General features: G+C 33.6%; 2 protein-coding genes across 2 annotated transcripts; both read right to left on the reverse strand.

Annotated features, from left to right (window-relative positions):
* Positions 1-357: 357 nt before the first annotated feature.
* On the reverse strand, positions 358-8787 carry LOC144425767 (uncharacterized). Its single transcript, XM_078115399.1, has 14 exons — positions 7845-8787; positions 7608-7775; positions 7399-7536; positions 7105-7281; positions 6807-6902; positions 6552-6743; positions 6137-6220; positions 5806-5910; positions 5225-5407; positions 4783-4983; positions 4009-4070; positions 2021-3513; positions 1410-1595; positions 358-1053 (listed from the first exon to the last, which is right to left on the reverse strand). Exons 1-14 carry the CDS (start codon positions 7943-7945, stop codon positions 946-948), a joined length of 3294 nt encoding a protein of 1097 aa, XP_077971525.1. The 5' UTR covers positions 7946-8787; the 3' UTR covers positions 358-945.
* A 100-nt stretch (positions 8788-8887) lies between these two features.
* Positions 8888-20948, reverse strand: LOC120345742 (uncharacterized). The gene is made up of 22 exons (XM_039415285.2): positions 20831-20948; positions 20501-20630; positions 20232-20288; positions 19517-19630; positions 18987-19148; positions 18332-18421; positions 17796-17944; positions 17340-17547; positions 16633-16811; positions 16056-16155; positions 15265-15429; positions 14981-15149; positions 14747-14790; positions 14588-14674; positions 14107-14201; positions 13590-13656; positions 12987-13193; positions 12526-12661; positions 11070-11211; positions 10785-10919; positions 10215-10361; positions 8888-10057 (listed from the first exon to the last, which is right to left on the reverse strand). The coding sequence occupies exons 2-22, from the start codon at positions 20576-20578 to the stop codon at positions 9862-9864; spliced, it is 2727 nt and encodes a 908-aa protein (XP_039271219.2). The 5' UTR covers positions 20579-20630; positions 20831-20948; the 3' UTR covers positions 8888-9861.
* Positions 20949-22734: the final 1786 nt, after the last annotated feature.

Below are 22734 nucleotides of genomic sequence, written 5' to 3' on the forward strand. Positions count from 1 at the left end.
ATGCAAAAAATATTGGGAGCCATAACACAGTATACCACACCTACATGTGTAATAGTTCGGTACTTGTAGACTGGTAGCTATGCCTTTCGGCTATATCCACGCTACAACAGCGTCCCGCTATTACCCGTTATCAACCCTGCACTGTCGCGGACCTCAAGTATTGGCGGGGATTCATGATGGGCGGATAGTCGGTCTGCGTTTCTGTTAGTTAGCCAACGTATTGTCTTTTTTATCAAAAACTAAATTAAAATACTGAATTACGCTCGCTTGTTACGTTTATGGCCTTTATTGATACTGTAAAAGCAGTGATTTGTAAAATACTTCACGAAATAATTCGACTACATAACTGGAATGGTGACCGTACATTTGAACCCATGTACATTTGAACCCATGCGTATATCCACGGGTTCAATCTATATGCGGGTGCTAAAACCCATGGGTTAGGGTTAGTATGGGTTTAACTATCCGTGAAACAAAAAAAATTCCATAGGTGCAATAGCATACAGGTGCAGTTGTCATGGGTTCAAATGTACGTGGGTTCAAATGTAATGGAACCAACTGGAATATATAGTCCAAATTGTCATTTGGATGGCGTTCTCAGCAGAGGTCTATTGGATTGACATTAATACAATCAGTCTTGCGTTAAATAAACTGTGACAAAGTCCCGATTACAATCTTGTTAGTTTCCTATCCTGCACAAAAGTCAAAACACATGCAAATCTCAATAGTAAAATAGTTGAAAGATTTATTTCAATTATGTATCACGCGCTTTTTACATATATCAATATTAGTGACCCATGTACTAGAATAGGCAAATGCGAATCTTTCAAATTTTACACACACAAGTTAAATAAATGAAAGTGAATTACTATGACTACGTTTTCTCGCAAGTAAATCTATATATGTGAATTATGAAAATATATTTCTATAAGGAAATCTTTGTGCTTAAGATATGGAAAAATGACGGTCGATTCCATGTATGTGAAGTGGTGACTTGCAGGGTTCTTCTGTATCAGTGTCTAAATCGCAAGCTCTGTTTAAGGCTCTTTTGGCCTGAAATTAAACACAAAGAAAATGGCAAAACAACACAAGCTTTTGGGGCTAACTATTTGAAATAGTCTAAATGTCTGGTTAAGATGTGATACTTGAAATCTGAAGTAACTCTTTCAATACGACTACTGTAATTCAATATGATATTAACGATAAGAATTTCTTACGGCATATTGATCAATAATTTTTTTTACTTAAGATTGACTTTACAATGAATGCTGACTTTCAATGAATATATATATTTGAATATTACGAGTAGTCTCTGTGATGAGTTTAACCTTCGCCATATTTCTAGTTATGGATATTCACAATGGTACCACCGTTGTAAGTATTGGTGAAGTTAAACGAATTATTCTTACCCATGCGTAATATAGGGCTCCAGCTTGACTCATATTGACTGAATATTGCAAATTCAGCTCCCTGATTTTTTCATGTGCTAATTGTAAATTAGTTTTCGAGATTTTTTCTACATTGAAGTGTTTTGATCGGTAGTTGAAGGATTTTCTTCCCTCAGAGCGCATAAGTGCCCTGATATTTTCCCAGTTCTATAAAAAGCAATAGTACCAATGAAATTTTCAACTTTTTTAGGCAAATATCTGATTAGAATGATATGTGAGGTATATAATGTCGAGACAATTGAACTATAAGAATGTTTATTTGCATAAGTTTATTCCAACAAGCTTTAGTATGTAGTGAAAAAGCAAAGCTTGATGCATCGACCAATTTATATTTCAATAAGATGAAGAAGTTTCAGTTGAACTATCACAAAATTTTTAAAACATTTCATGATATGCTGCATGTCAATCGTGTCTGACCTAAAGTTAATTTTTCTCTCATTGAATTTTTGATATTATTCAATGCATTTCTATTTGAGTTCATATTCTGAAAAACGACGATTTTTTACGTCGTTTTCATAACCTTAAAAATATGAACAAGGAATACAAATTCACACGTAGAAAATTATTCTTACTTCCAACCATTTTTCCTCTTCCCCGAGAAGAAGGTAAACAACAATCATTATATCGTGAATACGACGAAGAGGTTTATTGTACGAACAAATTTCCATTGTAGACGACCTTGATATCTTTGCAGCAATTTCTTTTAATCGGAGCTTTTGAGGATCGCTTGTTTTTGGTCGCTTGTTCGGTTTTTCGTCGCTTGTTTCATCAATTTCATTGCGGATGCTTGATGAATCGGGAGTTTCACAAAAGTTTGTTTGGGTGTTTTTGTTTTCTCGGGACAAAGGCGGTTGAGGTTTCCTCTTTTTCAAAAGTTCCAGTTGCTTTTCAGCTCCTCTGATCTCATTGTTTCCGATAAATACAGCTCGTCGTGCTTCAGCTATAGCGTCTTCAATTTTCTGAATATTCAGAGTTTTCAACGCACTCTTCAAATTTTTCTGAATGCTTTTCGATGATCTTATTTCAGAAATTACCATATTTAATCTCTGTTTTACATCTAATACAAACAATTGGTCACTTGTTGTCAAAACGGTTGAAAATGTTTTGAGAAGTGCCAAAGCACTTTTCATATCTTTTATGCCCTTTTGCACGTCCTCGAAATATTCCGGCTTCATTCTAGCTTCGCCAATAACTGACAATATTTCTGTAACCTGCTCTAATAAAGTCTGTTTAGCCTTTTCCAAAGAAGCCTTAGCTTTACAAGCTTCTTTAATACGGGTTTTGTATTTCTCAGTAAGGACTCCAAATTCAAGAGCTTTCTCTTTGAATTCTGTAATATTCTCAAGCCATGCACAAATATGCTTGTAGTTAGCCGGGTGTCTCGAAAACAATTTTTGTGGTAAGTTTTCTTCCGATTGTTTTAATCTGTTTTCCATATCTAATTTGATAGCTCTATACTCATCCAATCTTTTTTTAGCGTCGGAAGAATATTTTTCGATCTCATTCTTCAATTTTACATTGCCTTCACGTAAATCGTCCAAAATTTTGTCGGCATTATTTACCGCCTTTTTTATTTTTTCTTCGTTCTTTGGCGAGACATTGAGTAAAAGAATTACTTTTATTCTTAACCAACTTTTTTCCAAGTGGTCACACTTTACTTCGATTTCAGTAACGGGTTCTGATTCTGGAACATTGTTAGATTCTCGTGGATCTTCAGTCACATCGTTATCGTCAGTATTTTGTTTTAACGTTGATGGACTTTCCTGGGCGACATCATCGATCTCGTTTGTTTCGTCCGTTAGTTCTTCTATTTTTTCATCTCGAACAATGTTGTTTTTCAAACAGAAGATTTTGTTTTCGAATGACTGCGGATAATGTTTTTCAAAAAGTTTGTCGGCTCCAATTTCTTGTTGCAATTGCCCAAACAAAGCCATGAAAGTGATTAACGTCTCTTCGTTCCCCGTACTTTTGTATTCAAGTAGGATGTTGAATGCGTCTACTAGGCGTATTAACATGTTACGTATTCTTTTTTCAAATTTATTGCTTATGCCCTTTCTCTGTAGTTCTGTATAGTATACATTTTGCAGTAATTGTATGTGAATTTCAGTTCCAAGATTAGACAACACACCATGGCAAATATTTGTAAAAACGCCACAAAAACGTTTTAACCACAATAATGGCATTTTTCATTTTAATTCCTTAATTTTCAAAGATATAACAAGGCGCATTACAAAGAGTCTGGATTAGAAGAATGACGCAGTGTTTATAAACGGTTCATAGATGGTTTTTATATAAGTAAATCCAATTCCGGCAGGATACATACGGCAATGTATGTATGTATTGTAAAATAATTTTGAACCGTTGACCCCCCAAAAAACGTAACCCATAGATTTCCCACTTACTCCTACCAACAATGGAGTAAGTATTCAATTTTGTTTACACTTGAACCTCTGTTTGTGTATGATTTTACCATAAAATTTCAGTTATCTGGGACGTTTTGCACAAAAGTTGTGTTTTGGTTCTCTAAGTAATCCCACACATAAAATTGAAAATCAAAAACCTTGCTTTATGCTGCGCAATTTTATTGAGTCATTGCATTCCATCGCCATGTGAATTCGATCTCTGAAATAACACGGAAATAGTTTATTCAATTGCTGAATGATATAATAAAGTCAAAACGAGCCATAACCATTTCAAATTTGTGTCAGATAGTTCTTTACTTCTCATTCTAATAACATAAATTTATTTCAATTGCAAATATTTGAATCTTGGGTTACTATAGGCTTATGGTGACTTTATCAACGAAAACCCCAAATTTACACCAATTCGGTTAAAAACGTAAATCTTAACTGTTACAAAATTACAATTATGAATTTCTTGAAATTCAATTTCGCAATTTAAATTTCCAGGAAGATGTTTTTCTACCAGTCATGATTTTTTCAAAATTTCCCTGATTATTATTCACTTAGAAAAAAATATGTCAACGATTTCGATGTACAACATACAAAATTGTCTGTATTGAGTGTTTCTGCCTATGACGTACCACAATAATATGTTCGTTTTCAATTATTATTCACTGTTTGATTACCGTATACTGTTTAATATCCCTACGAGAAGAATCGAAAGTTCTGAATTGAGATGTATGATTGTATCCCGTATATAGTTCGAAAACTACAGCAAAATTAAAATGCGTTTTAACGTATACTCAGTAATGTTGATCGTTGGGACAGAATCGGTTTAAGAGTCGGTTTGCCTGGGTCATCCTGTACATTTCAGACCATAAATGCAACAACTAATATTGTAGACTGATCCCTTCCGTATAATTATTACTCACTCAAATGGTTTAAATGTTTTCACAATGTCTTCCATAAGAGGTTCGCTGTTAGATACCCGTGGTAGGTTTTGTTTGGGATGATCAATGAAACATGGAGGACACGGGTAGTAGTTATACACAGACATTCTAAGATTCCGATATCTGGATTCCAATTCAACAATCATCTTGGACAACTCGTGATCTTGTTGCTTAAGATTCTCACTAAACGGCAAAACATAATAATAATAAAATTCATATTTGATTTAATGAACAGTCCTTTAAGCAATGTAAACGACATTATACATAGTTGGTTGAAATAATATATTACATGGCAGATCAAAACACAATTGTTTCTCCAATTTAGCTTAAATTGGAGAATCTAGATAATCCAAATGCTGTTTTTATTTCGTAATTTTCGTTATAATGTAAAGATTATTAGGATATTATTAATTGTCTTAATTACCAGCCATATTCAACATTATTCCTTATTTCTCTGAATATTGTTTCCCATTCATTCACTTCTTTTTCGATATCTTTCGATGTGGTGTATCCATCCAACAGTTCTTTAGAGTATTTTTCTAACTTTGCTTTTTGATCACGAACAAACGTTATTATTTCATCCGGAGATGATTCAATGTTTTCTTTTCTGTGCAAAATAGATCGATAATTATTTCAAATTTGATTAATACTGTCAAACCTTAGTCAAAATTCATACGTTTACTTTTGGGAAAAAAAATTTTTTTTCAATCAAATTTGCCCGATCAAATGTTACTTATAGTAAATAAAACTAGATGTTACACTAGATTAGGGCGGGACGTTTTCAAATTGAATATCTAAATCAGATATTATTGTTAATTTGATATTTTCATTTGAGGACAAGATGGCGGCGACTCAAAATTTTCGTTTCGTTCATAATTTATTATTCGATTTCCAATCCCTACATTGGATTAATAGGCAGTTATCACGAATAGACTATTTCTGTAATGAATAATTTTTTATAAAAGAGAACTTATTCTTTGCCTCCATTTTTGTTGAAAAACTCACTTTAGGCGGCTTTCAAGCTCCTCCAAAGTTCCCTTCACTTCAGGCATCCATTTTTCTATCCACACGCTGGGAAACGTTTTATCGGTAATGTAATTGACTTGTCCACTAAAAACAAATACCAACGATGGAACTCTTTCTCAAAAAATATGTTTTATACCGGCCTAATTTTTTATTAATTGTTTTAATAGCTTCAATTCGAACAAATCTCTCGACAAACACGCTTTTCGGTTTGGCATTGTCTTTGAATTTATTGCACTGTGAGTTAATTGGTGAGCTTGGAAGTTGAATACGAGGTTTTTAAACGACGATGCTAAGATAAGTTCAAACAAACCTGGCAGGTTCTGTCGGTGATAATTCTTGTTCCTGTAAGCATTGGCTTACAAATTCCGACAGCTTTTTCGGATTATAACTTTCGCTGAAACAACAAAAATAGCAGTTACCGAACAAAAGCCTGGCTTTGAAAGTTCGATACAGAGAATCCAAAATGTTTTATGGCATATAAAAAACTACACAACAGTTTCATTCCAAACCACGCAGCACAACTTTCAACTCAATTTGGTAAACGATTTATGATATTGCACTTTCAGGAGCAATTGCACTATCTTCTTCAATCCGGGGTTTCATGAAACCAGAATGTATAACCTAGTGCTATCCTGTACCGTCAAATAAAACAAAACGAGTAATTTGAAGATTTGTTTTAACAAGTTTTTCAATTATGACATTAAAACAAGTTGCTCTAACCATACCGTTTGCCTGCTGTTAATGCTGTTTCATTATCCTTTGACGTAAACAAGATGGAAAGTGCATCATTCAAAACGCCGACCCATCGCTTCTTGACTTCTCTAATTTGTTCACCAAGCCATTTAAAGTGGTTTTCTCTAACCGTTGTGGTAATGATGCCGAAATTCGTTATAGCACTATTCAATAACAGTTTTCTCCTAAAAACAATATATATATCAAACCATATGGGATTATAAAGTAATGATTTGAATATAACTCACCTGTACGAGGTTTCCGTCTGAAACAAGTTGAGCGTTTTCAAGTTCTTATATGCTTCGTACTTTATTTGAGTCAGTGCATATTGCGCTTGAAGATTTCTAGGTAAGAGATATATATACCGGTATATATAAGTCAATACATGTTAACATAAGAAGAAGACAAATACGATTCGTTTAAAATTCAATAAATTAGAAACTGGAGGAATATATTTGCAGATGAACTTTTTCTAATGTGGGAAGCCTGTACATTCACTTGCTTAAAATATTTGGGCAACTAAATATAAAAAGTTTTGTAACTTACTCTTTATTGCATTCGACGTCAGTAGTTTTCAACAACTTGTTTTCAGAATTTTCCCAAGTATGTTTCACTTCTGTATTTTTAGTCATATCGAGTAATTTTTTAACGAAATCTTCTATTGATTTATCAATGTCTTTTGTAGCACGGTTAATCAGACTTTTCAAGTTTTCTGAAGTATTCCTGTAATTTATTTTATTGAGTATATTGACATCGTTGAATCCCAGCACCTCAAATAAATATGGTTTCTCGGAATGCAATAAGGAAAAGGATAAATCTTCAAAAAACGTTTATAATTACCGACATTGGCTCAGGTCTGCTAAAAGAAGCAGTTTTCTTTTTCTCATTATTGCTTTTGTGTACAAGGCTTCAACTTCTTCCCAACATTGACATCGTAAAAATTGTAGAATTTCTTCTATATTACTTTCATCTGTGTCACTTTTTTTGCATGTAAAATATAAATTAACTACTACCAAACCCGATAAATAACAAAGAACGTTAACACCAACTTATTTTGTAGTTTTGTTCTGAAAATTTCTAACTCCTTCTTCCATTTCCCCTCCATTTCCTTCCTTTCCCGGTGGTTTGCTGATCCACATCCTAGCATTTCCAAACAGTCATTCCTATCTTTTTCCAGAATTTGCTGCAAATTTTGCTCTTTGTCTTCTTTCTTATCTCTGCTATGTAAATTTAGTTATTACTATTTTTCAATTTTAATCAGTTTTGCATTTGGCGCTATAACACACCTGTAGTAAATTGCTTCTTTCAGGTTGAGTTCCTCGTGCCATATCTCTGCTATTTTTAGGTACAGATTTTTTATTGTAGGGAAATTGAAATATTTCAGCATCTGTACACCGCTTCTCTCTTCATAGCTAGGGTTTTGATTTTTATCAATTCTAAAAAACAGCCTGTTTTAATTTTTATTTTTTTTAAGTATCTTTTGTATTTTTTATTGAAATACCCCTTGCACCGCCGTGAAACTACACCGAAACGTTGCGTTCTGGCTCCCGGGCCTACCACAATCCAAAAGCAGTTGCATCAGGGGCCCCGCATGCCGTTTAAATTATGATATACAAGTGAGTTAATACATTGTTTGATAACATACTTAGATCGAGGGCAAAATACTCATTTTTAGTGATATATGGAGTAGTAAAATTTATATAACATAATGCTTACATTCTTTGTTGCTTAGATAAATTTGTATATATATATATATCGTCAGGCTAATAACCGAATTGCGTAAGTCATTTTTAGCAGTTTTGAGAAAAACGTAAAAAACTTCCTAATGATATTGCTACGCCATTGAGAATCAATAATTTGCCATAGTTCAATTTTTTGATCGTAGCCGAATTTAAGTTAATTTGTATGACGCAGTTATGTGACATCATGATGGCGCACTGTGACTTAGGCAGAAATGTGTCTATGACTTGGGGACGCGCAATTTTGCAACTTGACCATCAATATAACACGCTCTGCACACCCACCGAAATAAGACTAAGATTAAATATAAAAATAAAACAGCAATGTACCCTTATATTGTAGCCAACCAAGGTGAATCGGAATCAGACAGTGAATATCACAAGTGCACGCCTTCATATACTGTAGTATACATTCAAATTTATAAGCGTTAAGGTAGAATCTGAGATGCGAAAACTTAAAAATCTTTTGTCGAGGTTATTTGGCCTTTGTGACGTCACAATAGTCCTGCGGTAACAACGATAATTCATTATGACGAAACAATTGCACAAATGTGCATGTCATACAAAATCTTCATTTTTATGGGTTTCGGAATTCCTAAAATAAAATCTGAGTTAATAGACAGGTGCGCAGCATTACATAAATACCTATTTTATAAAAAAAACTCAAAACCCCAAAAAATGACTTAAGCAATTTGGTTATTAGCGTGCCGATATATTAAAATCATTTTCAAAATTTAGGCTAGGTCTTGTTTTCGTGGAAACACGGTAGAAAAAATTGATTTGCAATTTTAGAGGTCAGGAACGTCCATTGGTACGAAGGTCATAAGCTGTTCTATGAACTGTAGTCCTTGTTGGCGGGAGTTGTGCATTGCGCTCTGCCGTTCGGTTGCCGCTCGTTACTTGACGCTAATATGGTTCGTGTATTATGACTGTTTTAAATACGAAATGGGCGTTCTGAAAATGGAAAAAATCCCAACCGGCCTAGCAGGCTACACTTTTTCTTTGTTTGGGATGTCCTTGTTTGCTAGTTTATTTTAAAATCAAGGGGGTAGGCTATTCCGGATTTCTTGTTTGCTCATCTCCGTGCTTTCATGCCTTACTGTACCGACGCACTCGTGTCCAGCATTGCCCTGATGTTTTTTGATTGGAATATTGCTCATTTCGCTGTGTCATAAGAGACTAATTTACAGTTTACGATAATAATTAGGATACTCATGATAAGTTAGAATGTTCGGTTTCGTATCAGGCAGCAGTAGTTTACTCAATTACACGGTAAGAGTAATACTAACGTAAACCAGACCTACCTTGAAGTCTGCATCTCAAATCCATGCTTTTTATGGAAGCGTGGGGAATTCTATTGTTATTAGTAGATAGGTGTCTTTTCTAATGGATAGTTGCAGTGTAGTGTACTTCTTATACCTTCTTCTGGGCTGCCTCATAACGCACTTGTTTGTGGTATTATAGCTTTGCAAGGAAAATTGATCACAACTACGTTTGTTTTTGGGGCGCCGGCCGATAAAACACTACTTGCTATTTTTTTCATGCTATGTCATATAAATTAGGCTTAGACTTGCCGTGCAACAATTCTCGTTGCCTCTTCAATGTCGAAAATAGATTTTTCATGGGCCTTGACAAGTGACATTTCCATATTTTTGTTTTTAAGCAGCCATCCCATAATGTCCTTTCCAACCGATTTTAGTTCCTTCATCCCTATATCCACAATGTTGCTCGAATCTCTCATGTCAGATTTTCTGTCATTACTGCATTAAGATATAACATGCAAATGTACTGTATTTTGAATAGTATATATAAATATATATATATATTTATCAATTACATGAAACCAGAAAGAAACCGTATTTAAATAATACTTACGTTTACAATATTACATGAAAACTCATACATAAGTGCAAATACCTATCAATCATAGCGCCACTCAAAGCCTTGTATGTTACAAATTTCATCTTTGCTTCTATAAAAAATTTCTGAAATTCATCCTCTGACATAATCTGTTGTGATCGTAGTACATGTTGTAATTTTTGGAAAGATTCATTCTGTTTGGATCTAAAAATCGGGTTCATTTTATTTTTAATTATACGTAGGTAGTCTTCCGTAACCCATAAAGGCTTTCCCTGAGCACGAGACCCTCATAAGATCCCGAAACATTTACAATTCATTTTACTGACGTCATCGCATAAAACATCCGATAGAAAAACGGATCCCACGGAAAGTTTTGAAATAAAATATAAATACACGAAAAGGGGCTTTGGCCCAGTAGTTAACGAGAAAAGCGAGTTTTTGACAAAAAAGGGAAATACCAACAAGAACAACAACATAAAAACAAAACGATCCATAAATACATTTCGTGTTCAATTAGATATGAAGTGAGAAAGGAGTACACGATAGGGTGCTGGACTGGAGACAATAAGACGTAGTAAATAAAAAGTTAGTTGACACTTTATTACATTACTTTTAGCGGTTGCTTACTCATATGTCGCTAACATTTCCAAAGCTTTCTTGAATATTATGCCCCAAACATCCTCTTTATTCCAACATGTAGACATCATGCGAATTTCTTTTAAATTTTCAATTATTCTCTTTTTTTCTCCTTCGCCGTGTTTGCTAAAACAATTAAAAAAGAGCACATTATTGTGAATTCAAAAAATAAATATCCTTTATCTTCAATAGAGGCAATAGAATATTATTTTATTTGAACAAATCTCATATCACTTGTTTTTGATTTTCAGGTCCTCTATGATTCCTAACACTCACTTCCGATTTTCGACAAATCCCTTTATTGTATGAAATCCTAATGCATTCACTTTTTCGGCATCAAACATATATTTGACCGAATTAGTCTCTGAATTTTGCGTTCGATTATCAGTTGGAGAAGAAATGAAGTACCTTATAGAGCCTGAACCAATATAAAAGTAGGTAAATATTTGTATTTAAAATATAGGCTATAGATCAGGCCTGCCCAACCTTTTTCATCTCGTGGGCCACTTTCACATAAGGAAGTTCGTCGTGGGCCGCAAACGTTTGTACCAAACTTTAATACCAACTAAGTCCTGATTTCGTTAGAATTTATATAATACATAAAAGGCAAGATTATTAACAAAAAATTAATCACGTTAATATTTATTTACTGCATGGTTACTCATTAGTGCTGGCGAAATATTCGAAAATGGAGTAGAATATTAAAATAGAAGTTAAATATTCGAATATCTGGTAACACAAGGCGTGGACACGACACTCGCGGGCCGCTGAATCAAAAAATCAATCATTACACAACGCACTTGTGAATTTATGACGACCATGCGAGAATCTGCACAGAGTTACTAACAAACAAAGCCGTAAAAATTGAGCCTTATATTTGAGTCATGGTGTTTAATTTTTAGTGGCTATGATATTGTCTCGATGAGCGTAATGTGCGACAAGGTCGCGGGAACATCAAGTTTTGGTGGGCCGTTTCGTGAAATTTGAAACATCAATACAAGTATTTAATGAAAAAAACATTATAATAACTTTTGGACGAATACACCGTATAATATACTAATTTGAATATGTAGAATTGTCAATTTTATCAGAATTATTGACGGATACGCAGTGACCATATTTTCGGCATTTTATTTAACGCAAAATAATAACATAAAAGAAAAACGAACCCGGAGCCAGCAGCAAATATTATTGTTGACTATTTATTTTACGTTGGCGATAAAGACGATCAAAGCCTACACAGAAAAAACAATCAGAATGAAACTAATTTGAAAACTTATGTTCCAAATTCAGTCCTACAATTGCACTCAGCGTTCGTCGCCTATGATCGCACAACATCTTTCGAGATCGTCGAACAGAACGCACAATTCCGCGAAAATAAAAACGAACGTCGATGTCCACCAGGGCATAAGACTTGATACATAAAACGTAATAATAAGAATCGGCATTAGGATGTATAGATAGATGGCGGGAATAATCACATCAAAGCCACGAAACATACTTAAGCCTATTTATACCATAGTAAAAAATTGAAAAGTCTGCTTACAAAATTTATTGGGCGGGCCGCAAAAAACAGTCAGGCGGGCCGCATGCGGCCCGCGGGTTGGGTACCCTTGCTATAGATATAGTTTGCATCGGGCTATTCTTTTCTCCATATTGATATTGATACCCTCGAACAATAATGAACATTTACGTACAATGTAGAAGTATTACCAAAAAGTTTGAAACTTACTCAAAATTTCAATTTTATGGTGGAATTTTCTGACATGGTATAATAGATCAAAATGGGAGACACACAGCGAATACTCGGTAGTCAACTCTTTCCCATAAATGATCTCAATTTTTGCAACCTCTTGGTCATGAAATTTCTGAAACGATGGTAGTTAATATTTTACGTATCGTTCTACAATTTTTATTTGATTAATAAACCTAAACATCTTCATCGTTTTCGACAAAAGTTGAATGCTAAGAAGACCGATTGGTTGATTAATCTTACGTGTTTATGAAAACGGTTATTGGATGAGCTAGGCAATGTTTTGGTCAATTATACTGTGCATAATGTATTGAAACTTAGGTCCAGTGAGGTACATTAGAATTAGATGACATACCCTAACGGTGGTGACAACACCTGTTAAAAATCTTTAACGTATGGTACAGCAATTGTTCGTGGTAATAACTTGTAAAATACTATACTTCATTTTTATTCTTCTTTAAGTCTATGTAAAACTCTTCACGCAATTCTTTATCCGTAGAGTAAGTTCTATCAACTGTCCAACGAAAAAGGATTTCTCGATTGTTTTTCCCTTCGATCTTTTTCAAGTGCTTAGTAGGAAACGGCATCACTTGCACTTTGTTTTTGCAAGAAATATTTCCAAGTAAGTTATCATCTTCATCCTTATCCTGAAGTCATAACGGTGCAATAGTAAAGTTGAAGTATAACACAAACATTTGCAGATACAGAGAGTGTCTCAAAAGGTAAGTATACACTTTTATTTCTAATTTTCTTTTCCGATATTTATCATAGAGCGTTCACTTCTGCAGAAAAGTAGTAAAATTTAGGTATAATTTGCATTTTTTATCAACCCACAGAATGACAAAGCGATTAATTCAAGAAATGAGATGCAAAATTGCTCTTTGGCAAGTAGCATGTAGTAGAAACGGGCTTATTTAAAATTATAGGTGCTGGAGGTATATATGCGTATTATTATTATTCATATTATATATATATTTAAAATAAAGCTTGGTAATCGGTGCATATAATAAACGTCCATAGACCTTTCTTAACCGCCAACTTACCGGGTCAGGATACGCATGTGATAAACTGACGTTGTTCTTAGTTGGCTTGATTAGTATTTCAATGTTTCTAAACAAACATTCAAATTTTTCAATATGTAAACTTAAAAGTTGGTATCTAAAATACTATAAGTAACAATCCTTGTTTGAAAAGCATAAGCACCTTCATATAGCTTGAACTAATCACAAAATTGTATTCGATTATGCATCAAGGTTATCTTATTATATTCTCGACTGCATCGTGATCAAACATCATCAGTTTTAGACAGTGGTGGGAAATATAATTTTTTGTTAGCCGGTTCCATCACAAAAGTTATATGTTTCAGCCGGTTCTGTTGCCAAAAAGTCATTGACAGTAATCAGTAATGCTAATCGGTTCGCTGATCTCATAAAAATCCGTGAGACGGTTCTATAGAACCGATGCGAACCGGCTGAATCCCACCACTGGTTATAGACTATATTAATCATAAAGTCTAAACGTGATATCAGTAAAACAAGTTCGGTGATCAAAATATGTTACTTTGGATTTGTGCAGTTTCGCCTAAGCTTGAGAGCCACTTTTATTCTCATCTTCCCTGCAGACGGCGGTTCTTTCATGTGATCAAAATCTACGTTCTGAGGAAAGATTTGGAAAACGATAAACGTTTTCTGGAGGATAAGAAGAACCTTACAAAATATTGATCTTAGATACGAATCCTTCATTAGAGATTGTTAAACGCAATATATCTGTTACAAGAGCATGTGTATAGATGAACTGGTAAAATACGCAAAATAGTAAAAAACTATTTTTTTTGGAGAAGCTTAATGTCTTCTGAGTTCATATTTAGTCAGCGATTTGTACCACAAACGTGTATCATTCATTGGCTTCATGATTTCAATATACAGTTTAAATAAATTATACATTTTGATAGCCATCTTTTTGAAAGTTTTCCAATTCCAAAAACTTTCAATTATAATTATCGTCACAGACTGACTTAAAACAAGAAATATATCTTCCTCACGTAAACTGAAAGACTGATATCATCAATATCAGTTATATTTTCTGCATGTGAGCTGGTTACCACTGGTTTAGAAGTTGACGCTTCGAACTAAAAACAAAGTAACATGTAACGGCACTCAATAAATCACTTTAATTACAATGTTATCAAAAAATTGGTTACTTCAGAAGTACTTCGGATAGCGGAAGGTCCACGGCTCAATTTACCTAAAATTAACAAATGTCAGGTTCAGAATGTTATTATTAGGTTGATGGAAGAACAGTAGCCTACATGAAGCTAATAGTAGCCATTTGTGAAGATCAACACTTAGAAAAATAGTATAATATTTACAAAAGTAATTCTATAGGCAACTATAAATTCTCGCCTATTATGAACATGAAAATTATCCTGACTTACATGAAAAATCAACATTGTTGTATTCATCAACATCGGGATTTTTGCTCTTGAAAACACGTGACCGCTCATTCGGTAGTAGCATCTTTATAAAATGGACTGTTGTTTGTGCCTGTTGTTGTGTATCCAAAAAGTCAACCCTAATGTCTACGATTTCTTTGTTCCTAACGTCCTAAATAAACAGAACATGTGAGTGTAAAAACTCCCCATCAAAATATGCATTTAGTGTGACAGTGAACAGCTCAACGTTTCGAATATATATATTATTACGTTATTATTTACAGCACCTTTATGTTGGGTCCAAGTAGCTCCAAATTAAATGCAAAGCACATTTTTTCTCCAATCTTTAAAAAATGATTGAAAACTTCGAGCTCAGTTGAATACTTCCGACTTTTATGTATTTTAAAATACTCCTTATTTAAATTCATATTGCTTGGTTCATCTTCCTGAAACTGGGAATATAAAATTATTTTCAAAACAAAAAATCCATAGTCACGAAAACGAAATATTGTATATATGAAAAAATCGTTCATTCAAAGGTCTCAAAATTGGGTCCGATGGGCGAACCTACATTTATGATTAACAGGCACATAAGTTTACATTGCTATAACTGCATGGAATGCTAAGTTGAATCAAAAAGCAAATTCGATAGTTTTATTATAAACACGCTCTATCATAACGCTGCATGTCAGTGAGAATCCCCCAAAGTCTTTGCAATGTCTATGACACACACACACCACTAGGTGTATATTTAATTGCACTGCTCTGATTTCAAGTTGAGCGGTATCGTATATCTTAAACATACAAATTACAATAGTTCCAGTTTGCCAAAAAAACGCATAAAAACAGCGGGAATTCTGCAAGTATTATTTTGTGCATCAGTTGGTCATTGCGTCATATAAGTAACATATAGAGTTTTCATTCACCATCAACTTTTGTTGTTGTTTCCGGGATTAAGTTTTCTCATATTGCAGGTTGTTTATTCACATATATAGATTGCGTCACAATAGTCGCACATATCACACCTGAACTCCAAATCAAGCCGTACGAGCCTAAACTTTTATTCAAGAACACTCACTTTTTTCTTTGCAAATTTTGGATTTGTATAACAGAAATACACTCCCAAGTCTGATTTAGCCAGAAGTCTGACACGTATATTCTTTAAGAAATCAGAAGACCTGTTGGGTAAAATAAACAATACCTGAATAGCAAAGAGAAGCTATCAGTCTCTCTGAGTGAGGTAACTTGTGGATTTGCACGCTTTTTGGGTAATCTTGATGAGTGAGATTTTTGCGAAAACCCCTGCGATTTCTATTTGAGGGGGGGGGAGGGGAGGGGAGCAAGGTCGCACCTGGTCGATTATTGCTTCCTTCGCTACCAAGCATACGTATCTGTAATCTTTATCCAGCTAATATCATATACGACTTGAACTCGTAATCAGACGAAAGGTAGTCTGACATATAGTTGTGTATAAACAAGCATATTATATATATGTTTTGTAGAAAATCCCGCTAATATATATATATATGTATATTATGTATCGTTTATTTGACCTAGTTATGCCTCGTTTGCTTTATTTAGAATTCTAACTTTTAGTCTTTCTCATCTTTGCACGTCACTTTAAAATTCGACGAATGAAGAAAATTATGTTTTACTTCACATTCTCCATTTTTTTCTTGAACTGTGCGTGCATATTGCTAGCGAGACTTTTGTTGTTTTTTGAATTAGATGTGTTGTCCTTTTTATCTGATTCATTGATGTTGGAATTTTCCTGAATTTTGCTGTCTTCCATACTCAACATATAAACGGGTTCACTGCCAAGTTCACAAGCTATCTAAACACCATTAGAGATAAATTAAAATGTATGGAACTCAAAATTTCAATATTAACAAAAGAGCTCAATGCTCAGATATACGAATAATCGTCAAATGTGTCTCCTTTTTACCATATTAACGCCGAGCATTTCAACAAGACTAAAAACAAAAAAAATAGCAAAACGATTTATGTGCAGAGTTTGTTTACAAAAATGTGTCCATATATATCTTATTTATACGTTTTTATTCGAAAATTTTCAATCGAGTTGTGCAAATAAGGTGACAAGTCCTCAGATGCCACTTGAAACAAGAGAGCAATTCTCAAACATTCGGACACGAAAGTTGCGTATCGGTAATTGCGCAGTACCCCTTAGCTGAACATAAGAGTTTCCAAAAATATTTAAAGCCAAGCGTGACAAAATAAGTATTTCCATATCTTCAAGTACTGCAAATTGCAGATCATTGGTCCACTGATTAACATGAAATCGATAAATATTGCTAGTAAAGATAAGTTACTTAATTTTAACTACATATGACGTCAAGCATACTTCTTGGAGCACGTTTGTAGAGATTTTGGAGAATACGGTGACGGGGACACGTCTTCCTAATTTATCTTCTTCTGTCTTATATTGTTCTATCAAATTATTGGCTAATCCATCAACGTGACCGTCTGATATGAGAAAAATATGGCGTTGTTCATTTGGAGTCAACGGTGAATGGAAATCCGAATCTGCGGCGCCAAGTCGATGGTTCAACCTTAAAATTCACCACACAATTTCCTTATTACAGCTACCTTACCTTCAGCTATACAGTTTAGTCTGAACAATAATTTCACTTTCACCAAGTTTTATTAAAATATTTAAAGTTTTATGGAAGGATTTCTGTATTTGGAAGTATCTAGTCAATTATATCCCTATGGCGATGTTTTTAGGTTTTCAAATTAAAATTCGTTGCTCATGCATTTAGGTTATGGTATTTTGTTGGTAATAATTCTCATCACTTACGTTTTTTCCGGCCCAAGTCTCAACGCTTCAATTACACTAGAACATGCTTTTTGGTAAAGTTTCCCTCCTTCCTTTATTTTCTGATTGTGCCGTTTCACCTTATTCACGAAGTCTTCTCCGTACTCGTTCAGAATATTCAGGACTTCATTCTATATAAGTATGGGGGTTATGACTAAATATTGAAGAAGTTCAATTGAAAAGTTAGACAACATGCAGTGTATAGAATATTATTGTTTCAAGATTAATCTGGAATTAAAATTCAGGGACCAAAGACTCAGTTAATAAGTTCGGTATAATCTTTTAATTAATGTATCTATTGACCAAGCACCGAGAATTCATGTTCTCAAAATTTGTTTCAATGAATAAGTTGAATGTAAGAATAAGCAATGTCGATACCTCGTGAACAATTTAAAATATCCATATATCATCAATAAATACATTTATTTCAATTTTTCATCCCCAGGTTAAATATTTATAAGAGAATATATATAATTTGAAACTAGAAAAATTATGCCCAGAACTCATGAGTTAGTTACCTTATACTTTTTAACGATTTGTAGTTCTGTTTTTTCATCAAAAATGAGAAGAGAAATATGATCATCTGTTTCTATTTCCTGGAACGCTGACTGAAAGACGTAAATAAATTTTAGCCACTTGTAAAGTTTCTATTGGATATACCCATGACTCCATTGTAAATAATTACATGAGATTTATATTATTGAAGAAGAGTTTAACTAATTTTCAATATTATATATAATGTCATATGAAATCACGCAACAATATGTTATATCGGGCAATAATGTTGATCGTATCTGCTTTCGATTTCGTACAAAAAGTGTCTTTTAGAGACTTGCAACAAATATATATTATGTTGAATATTGCTTATTATAAGGTTCGATATGATTTTTTGTATGTATGTTTGCATGGGAATACGTAACCAGTTAATTGTGACAGTCGCAAAAAAACGTAACCGAACAGGTGAAACGTGAAAGACAAGCAGTCTTAAAATTCATACATGTTGGGATCCAAACATACAGTTTGTAATAATGCATCAAAGAACTTTTCCGAACCATTCAGAATGGCAATTTTTCTGTCTATCTACAATAGATATAGGACAGACCGACTCTGAAAAAGGCTATATGACAACCACTTTATAAATGTTACAATGTATAATCCAAGTGATAAAATGACCTTAAATTCAATGAAAACGTCAAAATCAACTACGAATATGTAATGCGTTTCATATGATTTCCGGAGCGAGGTTGTCGAGTATTTCTTTGGCTCCAATTCCATAATAACCTGCATTCTTAGTGGAGATTCTTCCGGGAGAGATAAAGCGCAATCCTTAGTTTTCTGTAGCAGATATACGAGTTCATTTTTATCATTTCATAAGATTGATTCTCTCACTACATTACTGATATATTCAGATACTACACGAGGCTTTTTGCCTTGTATGTAAAAGTGCTACGTCATATTTGTTTGACAATGAAAATCGTCATTAAAACCAGAAAACAACATGAGGTTTTCTGCCTATCATTATTTATTTTATTATTCCAGTTATATCAAACTCCAACTATACCCGACTATTTTACCATCACAAGCCCTAACTTGACTCGAAAACACCCTAAACTAGGTTTTTTCATGCAAAATCTTTTAAAGCTAGAAGAACGATTGAAGCATTTCGAAAAATTGCCAAAACAAAGTTAGTAAACGTTTCAGACCTGACGCTCAAAGTAGTCGTTCATCATTTCCAATATATTTTTCCAATTTGTTTTTATATTTTTTTTTGTTTCAGACACCACTTCCTTGAATTCAGTTGCTGTAGGCCTACTATGCTGAAAACAAATAGGTATATCACGTGGAACAGAAGAAAAATGCACGCCGAAGAAAAGGTTGAGTCCCCACATGTTGGTACAATTTTGCAAAATCTAATATTGCAACTAGAAACTTTCATCTTTTTATCCCTTCCAGGTCAGTGAATTGAAAAAAAGGAAGAATTTATGTTTCTCTAATATGTTTTATAAAGTTTATGCTTCTATTTAATATATTACCCGACATTTTAACGCTGGAATCCAACAATTCTAAGCCAGAATATCAACATTCTTCATTATTTTTCATATTTTATACACTTCATGATAACATCTGCATGATTTTGGGCAGCACAGCAAATAAGTTTGGTTTGTAAGGGCAATTATTGAAAACTATGATATGAAAGCGCGCACATGTAAACTCTCATTATGTAGTAAATGTAAGTGGTTCAGTGTATATCGCGCAGAAACCTTTTGATAGAACGACATTTCAATGTAAGTTTGCATAAACAGATTTTTGCGCGGATGTAGTTTTGCGAGAACAGACTTATTGAAATGTCTATTTGAGATCATACACCTCCCAGTTATAGTCATGTTTATTCATTCATAACAGAAACGTCTTACTTACGTCGTTTCCTGACGTTTCTGTTCCTGGATCTTCGTCATCTTTTTTCACGCTGATTATCTATATGAATGGACAAATAGATATAAACCTATTGTACTTAATATCGAGATACTTTAGCTGATGGCGAAGAACCAAATTTAAAACCAGAAGGAGATATGTCAACCACATTTTATATACTGTATGTCCGGTTCTATAATACATGGTTTATGATATTTACCGATGTCTAGCTCCATATTTGCCCGAATGCGTAATAAACTCCCTCACTCCCTCACCTGCAATGTCCTTTGTTTGCAGTAAAGTTTACATTGTATTTTATCGCTTTTCCCGAAGATATTCGCAATAGCAGACATGCTGAAGAATTTATACACTGAACCTCAATAAGCGGGAGAAAATAAGTATATCCTGAAAATAAGTGCTTAAAAGATGATAAAATATAATGCATTTTTCTTCAACTCTTAACAGTTTCAACATTTACTATTTTTCTTATGTTGAATACTAAAATGTGTAGACGTGAATCGAGATATGGCGGTAGCTTTAAATTTCAGCTACATCTGAAGGCAATATTCACTGCAGACAAAATTGCACGAAAATATTATTCTTACCTTCAATATTTCTTCAATATGTTAAGAGAGTTGAACTCGATTTGATGAACTACACATAATACCACATATAAGTACCGTAAACAAAAGAATGTCAGATATATTCACCTGAATGTAAACACAGCAATATAATATCTTGATACAATGTTAGATCAAGTCGTAAAAGCAGCAATTTGTATAAAAAAAAGTAGTACAATGAAAAATCAATGTCTAATTTATACGTTCCGTGAGCAGTTGAATAAAAATATTCAAAACAGCGACGCTTGTTTGAACAAATATTTAATAAAAAATAAGTGTTTGTTCCGTCAACAGTTGTATACAGTATGCAAAATGCAAAAACGCGACGCTACTCTGAACAATTGTTCATTGTTTTCCCCTACTTGAACATCCTCCAAGTGTGGAGTTTATTTGAACACGATTGGGATATGACACAACAATATTTGCCATAAGTGGTCTTTACAATAGTAAGACCCTGCAGTTGTTAAGTGTTAAGATCATGAGTTGAGCATTTATTTATTCTACACATCAATAAAAATGAAAAACAATTCGTTTGAAATCTTGTGATTCGATTATATCGTTTTTTTAATTTTTTTAAGCTAAATTTTATAACATTTCAATTTGAAAAGGTGACCACATGTCTCAATACTGTTGTTGCTATGGTATAATTATATGTAATGGATACGAGTCAGGGCGCCGACCTCTAGCGAGTGTTTGTTGAAATATCAATAAAACCGACCGAAAAAACATAAAACATAAAATAAAGTTTATTGGACACTTTATCGGACACTTTAGTGGAAATTACGATCGTTTTGATATTATGTTGTTGTTCTTGTTTAAAAACTATTACTTTTACTTATTTCAAAAATTTCTGTGGACTTCAAGAGATTCGTTTTTTATGTGTCAGAATAAAAAATAGCGACACCTTGTGACGTGTCCATATATTTGAGCACAGCTCTCTTGTTTTCAATGCGTTTTGAAATTTATGATTTCTTTAAATAAAGATGTGAATGCATCATGAACATTTAAATTCAAAAATATATTCTGAAAGTCACTTTGTATTTACCACTAAAATATGTTTGCAGCGGACGTGGGCATATTCATTTAACTATTTTCCTCGCCACAGATTCTGTATTATTAGCTCATATTCACGTACGTAAATCTGAATGGCATTGGATTTTACATTTCCCAGTAAGGGTTCAAATATTCACAACGATATATATATACATATATATATATGATTGACTTAACTCTAATCTTTAGTTAAAATTAAATCCTGATTTAATAAAAAAACTTTTTCATGTTCTGACCAATGCTTGCAAAACCCCCGCTTCTGGTTTGTAAATTCATATTTATAAGCGCTCTGTTAAAATGTACGCACACAATTGAAAAATTGCTTCGCCGATTCTTATTGGCGTCTGTGACCTCACAATGGTTAAACAATGATAATTCATTAATACGTAACAATTGCAGCATTGTAAAAATATATCGTTTTGTCTTTCGTCTCCATATATCTGAGCATTACTCTCTTGTTTTACCTTCAGTTAGACTTCGCAACGTATTAACGAATTTTTGTGTTTAAATATTCACGTATTTATCTATTTTTATATTAACTAGCACTTAAGTTACTCGACCTCTCAACTTACTTTCAGATTATGGAATGAGCCGAGGTTTACATATCATTGCAGGTTGTACACTGTGGTACACTGTTTTCTTTTCTATTCCGCTACGTAATAACCAAATATTTGATCATCTCTCTAGTTTTTTATAGCTTATTCCGGTTATCAAAATTGGCTAATTATTAAAATCAAACTGTATGGTCGTAAACGTGGAGACGTTGAGAAGTTTGACATTGTGAGGTTAACAAATTCAGAGTTGATATGTCAGTTCGAAATTTTTCCACAACCTTT

The sequence above is a fragment of the Styela clava genome, chromosome 8, assembly GCF_964204865.1.
Source record: "Styela clava chromosome 8, kaStyClav1.hap1.2, whole genome shotgun sequence".
Lineage (NCBI taxonomy): Eukaryota > Metazoa > Chordata > Ascidiacea > Stolidobranchia > Styelidae > Styela > Styela clava.

What these genes read in the sequence shown, in the direction of transcription:
- LOC120345742 (XM_039415285.2), bottom strand. Translation starts at nt 20,578, where the DNA reads ATGTCTGCTATTGCGAATATCTTCGGGAAAAGCGATAAAATACAATGT. An exon ending in ACGACTACTTTGAGCGTCAG is followed by an intron (nt 19,149 to 19,516) that starts GTCTGAAACGTT and finishes TATCTGCTACAG; the next exon opens with AAAACTAAGGATTGCGCTTT. An exon ending in CTATCCGAAGTACTTCTGAA is followed by an intron (nt 14,675 to 14,746) that starts GTAACCAATTTT and finishes CTTTGTTTTTAG; the next exon opens with TTCGAAGCGTCAACTTCTAA.
- LOC144425767 (XM_078115399.1), bottom strand. Translation starts at nt 7,945, where the DNA reads ATGCTGAAATATTTCAATTTCCCTACAATAAAAAATCTGTACCTAAAA. An exon ending in GCATTAACAGCAGGCAAACG is followed by an intron (nt 6,221 to 6,551) that starts GTATGGTTAGAG and finishes TTGTTGTTTCAG; the next exon opens with CGAAAGTTATAATCCGAAAA. An exon ending in GAGCTTGAAAGCCGCCTAAA is followed by an intron (nt 5,408 to 5,805) that starts GTGAGTTTTTCA and finishes TATTTTGCACAG; the next exon opens with AAAAGAAAACATTGAATCAT.